At 52.0% G+C, this 12,983-nt stretch overlaps 1 protein-coding gene across 1 annotated transcript; it reads right to left on the bottom strand.

The window, feature by feature from the left end:
• Positions 1–7,303: 7,303 nt before the first annotated feature.
• LOC100906326 (uncharacterized) lies at positions 7,304–12,470 on the bottom strand. Its single transcript, XM_003748621.1, has 4 exons — positions 12,382–12,470; positions 11,551–12,331; positions 8,523–10,992; positions 7,304–8,340 (listed from the first exon to the last, which is right to left on the bottom strand). The coding sequence occupies exons 1-4, from the start codon at positions 12,468–12,470 to the stop codon at positions 7,304–7,306; spliced, it is 4,377 nt and encodes a 1,458-aa protein (XP_003748669.1).
• Between the last annotated feature and the right edge of the window lie 513 nt (positions 12,471–12,983).

The following is a 12,983-nucleotide window of genomic DNA, read 5'->3' as shown; positions in this document are numbered from 1 at the left end:
CACGGTAGTGTATAAGCAAGGTGGGAAACATCTAGATGCCGACTGCTTATCCCGTTACCCGGCCCTTCCACCAGACCCGCCATTGGCAAAAACCCACATCATCGCTCTCAGCTTGGTCGACCTAGCGCAAGCACCACTTGAAGACCCCACCTTACAGAAACTGAGAGAGAAGGCGGAAGGATCCAACTCCTTCGAGACGGTTCAAGACATCTTCTTAAGGAAGGAGGACATCTGGGCATCGCTCGCACATTCGGGAGGATCTCACAGAAGTACTATTTGCCCACGGCGTTCAGGGACGTCGAAACACTCGTGAAGACATGCAGAGAACGCCACCGAAGGAGGGCGGACAAAGAGAAATTCGGAGAGCTCCAACACATGGAAACGCCGGGGACGAATTTCCAGGTCATCGGAATCGACCTCCTGTCGTTCAACCCAACCAGGAGAGGCAATCGGGTCATGGTAACCGCGATTAGCCACCTCTCAAAATTCCTCATGGCAGAGGCATTACCAGATGTATCCGCCCCACACGTAGCCGACTTCCTGATTAATCACACTATCCTGCGATACGGAGCCCCGAAAACCCTAATTAGCGACCAGGGAATTTTTTTTGTTGCCTTAAAGTCCTCATTCCGCGCATGGTTCACGTAATTTGCGTCGCGCATGGACTCCACCGAGTAAGCAACCAAATTCGCACGGAGTTTGAAGCGCTAGGCGCTTTCATAAACGTGGTCCTACTTGGGGAGCTTATGATTGTGCGCTTAAATCAATCATGCGCTCAAATCAATCATGCGCTCAAATCAATCATGCGCTCGAATCAATCATGAGCTCAAATCGACCGTGCGCTCAAATCAATCATGCGCCCGAATCAATCATGCGCCCAAATCAACCGAGCGCTCGATTCAATCACGCGCCGAAAACAATTTTGCTGAAATCAATTCCGCTCAATTCGATCGTGCTGAGATCGATTGCGCTCGGATCGATTGCGCCAAAATCGTCGATGCGCTCAAATCAATACTGCGCTCATTTCAACTTCGCGCTCTGATCGACCGTGCGCCCTAGTCAATCTGCGCCGAAATCACCTCGAACCGAAAGAAACAATGTTGCTAGCTGAGAGATTACTAGGACAGGAGACCCCGAGGTTCCCATACTAGAAACCGGAAATGTCCGGAGGATTTATTTTAGCTACATCGGACCCAGCCAAATTAGTCTGAGGATTACAAGCGGTGTTTCCCATTAAAGACCTGACGAGAAGCCCCGACTCTGTTTCCGAAAACCGGGGAGAGGGTAGCGGGTCTCTAGAAGAGGACGGGCATGTGCTCAGGGAGAACGCTTCTACTCGCGCGCTAGAGCACGGCAGTTCTGCCTCCGCCCTCCCCCCTCAGCTCCGAGAATAAACTGCGAACAGTTGCTCCGACCAAACCTGAGTGTTGATCATAAAGATTAGCACTACAATATATATATATTACTAGCGCTCCTGGTCGCCGCTTGGCGGCGACTCGGTATCGCTAGACTCACTACACATGCGCTGGCTCCGGGTGCGCTTGCTTGGGGTGCGCGTGCTCTGGGTGCGCGTCCCCTTTTCCCGCTTTCCTGTTTCCCTGCTTCCCCAATTCCTTATTTGCTTGCTTAAGCTCATCATCAGCAACAATAGTGCTGTCCTAATCACAGGATCGGAAAGATCAGGACGGGTTGAGCTAGAGCAGGGTCTGAGACAAGGGTGTGCCCTGTCACCCACCCTGTTCATGCTGTACATCTCAAGATTGGAGAGAAGGCTTGTAGAATCGGGCCGGGGAGTGAAGATTAGGACCTCGAAAAACATCTTCGAGAATAAGAAAGTAGAGTGAGAGTAATCCCAGGGGCGCTATACGCAGATGATCTCCGTCTGCTAGCACACTCCTGGTCTGAAATGAAACAGTTGCTGCAGATCACCACAGAAGTGGGAAACGAGTTAAGACTGGTCTTTAACCCGTCTCCCCGCTTCCCCGTTTCCCCACTTTCCCGTTTCCCCACTTTTTCGTTTTCCCGTTTCCCTGCTTCCCCGTTTCCCCGTTTCCCCGCTCTCCCGTTTTCCCGCTCTCCCGTTCCCCCGCTCTCCAATTTCCCCACTTTCCCGTTTCCCCACGTTCCCGTTTCCCCACTTCCCCGTTTCCCTACTTCCCGTTTCCCTACTCTCCCGTCTCCCCACTCCCCCGTGTCCCCGCTTTTCCGTTTCTCCACTTTCCCGTACCCTCGCTTTTATTCCATATGTTCTTCGGCAAATCTATACCCTTCACGGCTACAGCAATTTTCAGCGAGATTCATTAGTAGAAAGACAGAGGCCAATGTTGACGGCAACCCCCGAAAGCCTTCTTGGGAGCTCCCGAGAATCCGCTCCCTCATAGTGGTCCAGCCGATAAGAAATCCTGCGAATTCCCGTCTTCCCCTCGAGAAATCTTTGATTATCGATGAGAGGACCACTCAACTAATTTTTTTCATGGAGAGAGGACCCATCACATGAGAACGACGACCCTCATATGACTCTCCTGAAGCTCCCGAGAACCCACCCCTAAATTTTTGCGGCGATCGGTCCAGGCGTTTGTGAATTTTGCGAATTTCGGATTTTTGCCATTTTTTTCCGAGTTTTCGTATTTTCGTCACCGGAGGACTCAAATAATTTTTTTAAGGTAGGAGGACTCATCGCATCGGAGAACTGACCCCCCTATAACCACCGCGGGATCGCCCAGAACACGCTCCTAAATTTTCACGACGCCGACGATCGGTTCAGCCGTTTTCGAGTCTATAGGTGACACCAGACAGACAGACAGACAGACAGACAGACAGACAGACAGACAGACAGACAGACAGACAGACAGACAGACAGACAGACAGACAGACAAACAGACAGCCAAACAGACATACGTTTTTATATATATGGATTTTTTTCTCCTTCTCAATGATTTTCTTCTGGGATGAACACGCTCCTTGGACGAGGTTGCACACCCGCCGCCTCCTCGGTGTCCACTTCCGTGCCGTAGACTGGCGTCGAATATCTCGGCTGGATCATCGACCTGCATACTGGGCAGCGATCCCCATTCGGTCCCAGCGTCGTCCAGCGGTAAAGGCAGGGCCAGCACGCAAAAGGCCCGCATGACGTGATGACTGTGGAGCATGGCGACAGGTCCTACGTGAATCTTGATTGAACGACCGAGGAGGAGTTTAGTGCAAGTTTAGTTTCGTCTCTTGGAGATAGAGAACACAGATGTTTCGTTCGGTATCATCGAAGCACTACTGAGTGCGCGGATTTTATTTCTGTCACCAGGTGGGGCTTTGATCGGAAGCGCTAAAATTGAAAGTTGTCATTCACGCATCTCGTTTGACCATCATACAATTGACAATGGCCGCATTCGTCGCCTCCTCCAAACACACGACGCACTGCCAGCGGGTCCCTCGGTCGACTCTCACCGGCCCTTCTGCCTGCGCCTGCTCTTCCAGCTGGAGTGGTGCCTGCACATCTTCTTCCGCCTGTGGTGCCTGTTGCACGACTATCTGTACCGAGACATTGGCGCGTCCCGCTTCCAGAATCGCCTGGAGGAGGCTAGTCGCTTCTCTCGACTGATCCTCCTGCTGAGGGACTGGCGGCACCCCTTGCTGCCGTTCCTCCGGTTGTGCTTCCGGCCGCCGCGAAACCACCGCTCTCGGTCTGGCCCCCCGATATACACTGCATCACGCGCACGGCATCGCGGTGAACCGCTCGGATGTCTGTTGTCTCCGCAGTTGGCGCATACCCCTTGTTGCATCTTCGTTGTGGGGATGACAAAGGTTGTCGGAGAGTTGAGGTGACCGTCTCCGAGTAGTGGTGTTGTACGAACGATCAGCCTATCCCTTGCTGGTCGCCTGACCGACGTTCTTCTCGATCCGCTAATGGTTACGATTTTCCGATGCCAGCGCCGAGATCGAATTTCGGAAGTGCCTCTAGCGTTTTTCAACGTTTACCCGTCCTCGATAAGCCGTCTGATGACCTGATTGTCTTCTTGAAACGTGCCGAACTTAACACCATGCCTTTTTAAAAACCCGCTCGGTCTCGCAACTGATATGTCGTCCTCGACATCACTGAGAATATTTTCTTTGGAAACTAGTAATCCCCCTCGTACGCTGCCTAGCCTGACTAGAGCCTGCCTCTGATAATTCTGATCTACCTGGAGATTCCATTATCGCCGTGTTTAGATCTCTTATTGGCCTTCTACCTCGTCCTAACAGGCCTGAATAACCGGCTGGATTTACATTGATTTGAATCTCCGCCGACGATCCTGATGACGATGATGAAATTTCTATCGGTGACGATGCCTCTTCGCTCTGAATCGTTGAGCCTTCCTTGAGCCTCGTTGATTCTGGCTCGTTTTATGGATGTTTACTGTCACAAGAACATTAATCTCTGTACCATTATATTTTCTGGAACTAGTTTTCCTCTGTACGAGCCTATGGAGCTCTGATAGTATAGAAGCACCTCCGAAATAAACATCAGACACAGATTCTTCTGACACACACGAACCCTGCGTCCTCATTCCTGAGAGCATCTTCCCTACGAGACCTCGCCCCTCGGAGATCATCTGAACCCTGTGCCGAATCAACTCTAGACTCTTGGACCGTGGACTTCTACTGACTGAGCACCTTCTCAGTGAGCCAACGCTCAGGATCCTCACGGATTCCCAACATTCGTTATCAGCACGAGTGAACTCCACAGGAAACTCCACACAAGAGTTTAAATCACCGAGGTGAGTCAAGAGGTCTCTAACGCTCTTGAATGATGCAGCGCGTCACCGCCATCACGCTGAACGTCGATGGAAGCGATACTCCGGAGATCCGCTTCAACCCTGCCATGGTCCTCACATTTCATCGAAGGACCAAACACATTGAGGTGAGATACTTCTACATAAGAGAACAGCTGGAAGCAAAACAGCTCTCGGTAACCTTCGTCCCAACGTCTGATCAACTAGCGGATCTTTTCACAAAGCCGCTCAACAACACAATCTTTCTCAAACCGAGGAACTAACTCGTGAGTAAGAACCCAAACTCTACGAAGTAATCATCGAATTGATCAACATGAGCAGCTCAATCATATTCACCGTTCTACTCGAACGCACAGGAGTTGACTATTTCTCCTATGGAGACTGCTTACAAGTGAAGTTCCCGACATGATGAGCGAGTTGGAAGCTGAAACTTGGCTGGAGTTCTAGTCTATTCGAGACCACAAAAACCCTAGAATATTACTTCCTTATGGACAGTTTTGAAATTTCGGCAATTCCCCCATAGAACCCATTCGTACGTCATTGTACGGCTCCTTGCAAGTTTCCAATGATTCACAATGACGTACGAATGGGCTCTATGGGGAAATTACCGAAATTTTCGAAACTGCTCATGAGGAAGTAATAATCTAGGGTTTTCTAGTCTCAGATAGACTAGAACTCGAGCCAAATTTCAGCTTCCAAGTCGCGCCTCATGTCGGGAACTTCCCTTGTTAGTTGGAAGACTGCAGACGACAAAACAAGAGCTGCATAATCAGCGAAATCAACCCGACGTGTTTCCCATGCGAGTGCTTAGACAATTTCTCTCAATGCAAGATGCTCGCTTCCGAGACACAGGTGCGCCTACGGCCGAACATGCCGCCGCTAGGTGGAGAGAAAATCCGGGACGACTATTCCAAGTTCGAGAATCGTTCCTCCTCCTCTACAACCACCGCGCCGCCGTCACCCCCAACGACGACTCAGACACCCACGACGGAGGAGCCGAACTCAGGCGTGATTACCACAGAAAGGAATATCTTTCTCGCTTTCACCGTCCTTCTCGGAATCAAATGCATTATAAGCATTTTCGCTCATCTCAAGGGATATGATGCACACTCGCTTCCTCGGAATAACTATCGATGAAGACTCGTATCTGATACTTGATAATCTCGCTCTGGTGTGGAGACGTTCTGAACGCCCGTTCGCCTGAAGCGCTCCGGTGCAACTGATGGCACGTCGACTCGACGTGCCCGAGCTTTTCACATGCACGTTCAGCCCCCCCCGGACGGCCACCAGAGAAGCTTTATTCTTGAGCTCTGGCTATGCGTCACACTCCCGCCGAATTCTCCGGCTTACATTTCTCTTAGCTGGTCGTGTGCGCTACCTAACATATTCGCTCTAGCGATGAACATTTGAATGCGTGAGAAATGGATATACGAGAATTCCCGTTTGGCCCTATTTCCTGGAGAATCTCGACTGGATCGTAACCACGGAAGTCACATTGGCTTCAGGCTGAGCTAACTAGTCCGAAAAGTGCGACGAGACATTTGATCCCAAAATGTCGGTCTGGAACCGGGTCACCGTATGAATTTGAACGGATTCTTTCCGCATCGGAGAGTTCTAGACCTATCTCCTCTCCCAATTCGAGACCGGCCCCGCGTTTTTCCTCACAATTTCGATCATTCCGAGCCAACTCTCGACCTCTCAAAAGTGATGTCCCGCTTCCACCTGAGCCCCTTGGGGGTTTTCGTTGATTCCCTGATCGCCAGCCGCGAGTTCGAGACTGTTCCGTACCGTGACCTTCGTCTGGTGAGCCGCGGCACGTGGGACTCCATGACGTTCGACGAGAGGGCCCCCTTCTGCCGCGCCGCCGCTCTGTGTCGCTCCAACCGAACCGTGAACCCCGCGCCCCTGCTACTCCCGGTACGCATTCTCGACCGTGTCCACTGCTGCCTGGGCCAGCTCGCTCTCGCTCGGCTCGGCCCGCTTGCCTCCCCCCCACCGGCCACCGAAGCTCGTCCGCCGAGTCCCCCAGCCCCTGCGCCGCCCGCCCCGAAAACCAGGGAAGTTAGCACCCAGACTGACGCCTCTGAGATGGGCCTCGGGAAAGACTACACCCTCTCCCCATATGTGTAACAAACTTCGCCTTTTTCTTTTTATTCCGCGTCCGCCGTTCTCATCGTTTCTAGATAAATTAGACTTCGAGTGGGTAAAGCCAATGAATCGGTCTCTGAAAGACCTGGCCTGACGCCGTCCTGATGAGGCAGGATCGTTTCCTCCGATCCGTTCTCTCCCCGCCCGAAAGACTGAGAACCCTACATAGTGGCCAACGCGCCTTCGACGGACTCGGGCCTTGCAATAGGCAGACGTCGCCTACTTGGATGCTCCGCGCAGTTACCGGCGATCTGATATGCGCTGTTCTTAGATACTGCAGGTATTCCTCCGTGAATCGCTTCTGGAAAGCTCGAATTTCCGATTGCTGGTGTTTCCAGCGCTTTGAGAAAACGATTGATTCTGCCGCCTCTCGCGTATTCGGCTTAATTTCATCTCCGGCAGTAGTCGGCTTCGCTCTGTGGCCATAAAGAAGATCCGCTGGCGACAATGCATTGATCTCGTTCGGGTCCAGTTGCACCGACGTGATCGGCCTTTGATTCACCAGAGATTCTATTTCCATCAAAATCGTTTCGAGTTCCCTGAACCGTAACGCGTTTCTCCCAATAATTTTTCCGGAGCGGACGTTTCACTGTTTGCACCATTCGTTCCCACCACGCACCATGGGTTGGCGAATGGGGAGTAATAAATTCCCAAATTATTTCCTGGTTGACCAGGTGCTGCTGGACCGTGGCGCATCGAACGTGTTCGTAAATCGTCTTCAGCTCCTTAGCCGCGCGAACGAACGACAACCCGTTGTCCGATAGAATTTTCGTGACCCCGCTGAACCTGCTGAGAAATCTCCGCAGCGAGAGAAGGAATCCGTACGCTGTCATGTCTGGAACTAGTTCCAGATGAACAGCTCTGGAAGCCGCGCAAACAAAAAGAATAATATATCCCTTCCGTAGGTTCCCGTTTTCGTGCTTATACGCAATCGGACCCGCGTAGTCCACTCCGCAGACGGTGTACGGTGGAGCTGTCTCCAGTCTGAAGTTCGGGATCGGCGGGACCGGTTCCATTGCTGCGTCCACCCGAAATCGCATGCAAACTTTACAGTCTTTCAGCACGCTCTTAACCGCCCGTCGCGCCGATAGTATATAGTACTTTTTCCGCAGGATGCTGAGTGTCGCTGCGACACCTCCAACATGAAAGCACTTTTTTCCGTGATAGAAACGGATTAGCAGCCTGACTGCTGCATCCTCTCCCGGTAGCACTTGAGGAAACTTCTCCGCGAAACTCAGCTCCTCGGCTCTCTCCAACCTCGAACGGATTCTCACGACTCCTTGCTCATCAACGGAAGGAGCCAATTTGAAAAGCTTGCTCTCTTTCCCCACGTCCTTGCAATCAGACATCAATTCCTCGCCAAAATGCCTTCTCTGAATATTGAGCAATATTTTTTCCGTCGCCTTGAGCGCTTCGACCGTACTGACTGGATCAGACAATGCTACCTTCGAGGCCGGATGTCGCCGATTCGCCGACCATCTGAGGATTCTTGCTATACTATTCACCGCCGTGCTCCAAGATGACAATCGTGAGCCGAAATCGAGGAAATCCGGTCTCTGCGCTGTATTGACTAACAGCACCTCGTTTTTCTCTCTTTCTCAAGCTCACTCTCGAAGTGCTCATTCAAGGAATGCTTCTCCGCTGGACGGCCTGGCATCGCTAACCATTGTGGACCCGAGTGCCACATGGAACTGAATTCCTCCTCTGTAATGTCCACTCCGCGACTCAGCAGATATGCCGGGTTCTCCGCACTCCTCACGTAGTCCCATTCCGCTGGGTCCGACAAGCTCTGGATCTCCGTGATCCTGTTCCGAATGAAGACTTTCCACCGATCTGGAGAATCCTTGATCCAGTGCAATGTCGGCGGATTATCGCACCAATAGCACATGGTATCGAGATGAAAATTGAGATACTGCTTGATTTTATTCCCGATCCGAGCCGCGAGAACTGCCCCAATCAATTCCAACTTGTGAATCGAAAATCCCGCCTTGAGCGGTACCACTCTCGCCCTGGAGGCCTCGAACGACACTCTGGCGCCGCCTCTATCGCCCGACACCTCTCTGAGGTAAACAACACACCCGAAAGCAGACAAGCTCGAATCGCAGAACACGTGCAGCTCTCTCTTAGAAATGTCGCGCGCTGTCGTGTTTAGATTCCGACGCAGACGAAAATCTCGAGCCCGTTCGAACGTTTTTCTGATCTCAAGGTATTGATCCAAGTTCGCACCCGTGAGTTTCGCATCCCAACCGACCTTCTGTTTCCAAAGTGACTGTAGCAGTGACTTCGGCTTGATCGAGACGGGTGTAATAAAACCCAGTGGATCGAAAATCTTGGCTGTGCTCTTCAATAAGGTTCGCTTTGTCGGTTCTCCGGTCCCGAGTGTCTCTATCGCTGCCGCTACGGAAATTGACAACTCGTCCGAACGCAAATTCCAGCAAAGGCCGAGGAACTTCGCCTCGGTCTGGTCGAATGATATCTGAATCTCGGGATCGTGAAGCGATTCCCTCATTTTGAGACCCAATTCCGAGCTATTCGTTGCCCATTTTCGAAGCCTGAAGCCTCCGGCGCTGAACGCTCGAAACAAGAAATCGAAACTCTCGAAACCGTCGCTCGCCGACCTCTCCGAAAAAACCAGATCATCCATATAGAAATTACGGTCGATATCCTCTAGGAATTTCTTCCTGTTGGGATGCTCTCTCATGAGCTGCTCAAGATGGAACTTGATTCCTGCGCAATGTATGAATGGGCTCGAAACTATCCCGAAGTCGAGAACCGTGCTCCAGTACTCCTTGATCGGAGCATTCGGATTTCCGCTTATGCCCGTAGGCCAGAAATATCTGAGAAACGTTCGATGATCGGGATGAATCTGATACTGATGGAACGCCGCCTCTATGTCGCATGTGATGGCTATCTCATCATGCCGAAACCGAAGCAAAACTCTGATGACATCCGGCAGTAAATTTGCCCCGCCATGTAGGACATCATTCAGTGCCGCTTCGTCCCTCCGCCTCGCTCCCGCATCTTTTACCACTCGCACCTTGAGTGCGCTCTGAGTTGGACTCCGCTTGATGACCGGAAGGATCGGCAAATGATGCACCAATTCGTTGGGTTTCCTCGGTGCCGCTAGTTCCGCATACCCGCTCTTCAGATATTTTTCCATCTCCTTATCCACCGCGTCAATAACCTCTTTTTTATGTCTATTCTTTTCGAGGAACCGTTTGAGACACCCACGCGCTATGTTCTCATTATCTCCGAGAGACCTCATATTATCCTTGAACGGCAAGCTGACCCTATATCGACCGCTCTCCAACCGCTGGATGTTGTTCTCGAAAAACTCACGTAACGCGCTCTCCGATTCGCCGCAGGACGGCGCTTCCGGAGCCTCGATGCCGAGGAGCTCCGACGACCACAGCTTTTCCAGATCCGCATTGAGTCGATCATCGCTCTCCTTTCCGGAGCTGGAGTCCGACTCGCTGAACGAGTCACGCTTCTCCCTGCCCGTCGTCGCTAACATGCTAACGACCATCGAGGCCGGGAGTCTCGTGCCCGGCTGATAGAGATTCGCAGTCACGAATGTTTTGGCCCGCCGATCTCGACTCGGAGCTTGATTGTGCCCCGCCAACACCCAACCGAAGATCGTCTTACTCGCAACGAATCTGTCATCGACGACTACTACCTCCTCACCGCACTTAACTCGCGCGAGGTTATCCACGCCGATGAGAATATCGATTTCGCGCCTTCTCACGTTTTCTCCGATGTCTGCCATGGGAGACATACCGAACGACTCGCTCGCGACTGGGAAGTCCCCTTTAGCTATCTCCGGAATGCCCGTGGCCTGGAGCCTGATCGCCGCCTTGTCGTCGAACCGACTCTGCAGCCCTATGTCGAAAACGTCGTATTTTTTGTAACTCGAGACCTCGCCGCCTATCGTGATCATTGCAAGGCACTCCTGCTGGACCGATTTCAATTTGAGTGACTGGATCACGTGCTCTGAGATATACGAACGTTCTGACCCGCTATCGATGAAGAACCTGAAGATTTTCCTACCTGTCGGCGCATTGACCCACGCGAGACCCGTCTGAAAGAATATTGGCCCCTTATCGTTCTGGCCACCCCGCGCTCGGTTTGTCTGAGTTGCGAACGAACCCGTGTTCTTTCCCGTACTATTTTCCGACTTTTGATCCGAATTCTGCTCCGGCTTCTGCTGACCACACAGAATCTCGTAATGACCTCGCCCGCACTTCTCGCACTTCACAGATACTCTACATCTTCTAGCATTGTGGTTTCTGCCAAGACATTTGAAGCAAGCCTTGCATTCTTCGCAGCGAGCCTTCCTTTCGTCGTACGTTAAGTTCTTTTTGCAAGCCCTCGATTGGTGCTTAGAACTGCCGCAAAAAACGCAGGTATGATCCACCTCTGAACGATTGCTCTTAGCGAAGAATGCTCGGCTGCTTCCTACCGGCTCTCGCTCGGATCTATCATGCTTTCTATGGCTGACATCCCTGCGAGATTGCGACGGTCCGGCCCCTGAGTCGCCACCCGGGAACCGGCATGCTCGCTTTACTGCTACCTCTCTCTCAAAGTATACCAGGAGTGTTTCTAGCTCGCTACTCGAACCGTCTGGGCGTTGCAATACCTCAAAGTGCGATCTAGTGAAATCTTCCCTCATCGTGCTCGGTAAGCACGCGAGTATGCCTGGAGCAACCGTCACCGAGAGTGACTCATACGTTTTTCCTAACGAGATTAGAGCCTTGACGTTTTGAGATAGCGTCGAAACAAATCGCGACAACTTATCGTTCAGGTGCAGGTCCCTCCACTTGTACAGCCTCTGCATCTCGAATACGTGATCCTTCTCAGCCTCCCGGGGGCATCCGAATTTCTTCTCGATAATTGCGATAGCCTCCGGATACTGTGATGCGGTGAACTCCAGATGTGCTATCTCCGACGCCAGGAGACCTACGAGAGCTTCCTTCAGAAGCGTGAATTTCTCCACTGGATCGATCCGCTTGCGGTGCACGTGAACGTCGAACAGCTGCTTCCACTCTCTGTATTTCTTGAAGTCCCCACTGAATTTCGGAAGTCGATATTTTCTGTCGAGTGCCAACCCTTGGCTACTCGTTCCCGGAGCTCCGCAGCTGGACTGCTGAACCGCTGGACGGCACGTTATCTCGTACGCGTCTTTGATCCGGAAGAATTCTTCCTCGTAGAAGAACACTCTTTCTATCGCGTCTTCGTATTGTTCGGGCGACAGCCTGCATAGGAGTGGCATAACTGCGAGATTCAACGCTTTGATTTCATCGTACGTTGCCTCAAGCACTCTCCATATTCTGGATTTATCACTGTCGGACGCCGTCTCATCCCGCAAGGCTTCCTCGAGCTCGAATATTTTCTTTGTCAGGCGATCTCTGAGCGAGCGTCTGAACGCAACTTTCGCAATTAGCTCATCGCGCTCGCCTGCCTTGCCTGCCTTGCCTGCAATTTCTTTGTGTCATCCAGCTTCCTCTCTGGGTTGCCTTCTGCCTTGCCCTCGTTACCGAGCTCCACCTTGTCCGGCATATTGCGCTCCGATCCCTTTCTTCACTGTATCGCCGCACTGAATGCCTTCCCCTGGATGGGCACCACGTTTTCGGGAGTTGCACTTTTGGAGTCTCAAACTCCCGCAATAACCACTTGATGGGTCTGGATCCCTTCTGGGAATCTTGGTTACCCCACCGCTGCCACCATATGATGCACACTCGCTTCCTCGGAATAACTATCAATGAAGACTCGTATCTGATACTTGATAATCTCGCTCTGGTGTGGAGACGTTCTGAACGCCCGTTCGCCTGAAGCACTCCGGTGCAACTGATGGCACGTCGACTCGACGTGCCCGAGCTTTTCACATGCACGTTCAGCCCCCCCCGGACGGCCACCAGAGAAGCTTTATTCTTGAGCTCTGGCTATGCGTCACAAGGGATATTCGGGGACGAACTCGAACTATTCTAGGATGCCTGACACGAATGATATCTACCGAGAAACTACCGAAGAAATATCATAATCTATAACCGTAAAACACCGCCTGAAGCAGGG

The sequence above is a fragment of the Galendromus occidentalis genome, unplaced genomic scaffold (assembly GCF_000255335.2).
Source record: "Galendromus occidentalis unplaced genomic scaffold, Mocc_1.1 scf7180000077540, whole genome shotgun sequence".
Lineage (NCBI taxonomy): Eukaryota > Metazoa > Arthropoda > Arachnida > Mesostigmata > Phytoseiidae > Galendromus > Galendromus occidentalis.
This window is presented reverse-complemented; position numbering and strand designations above follow the sequence as displayed.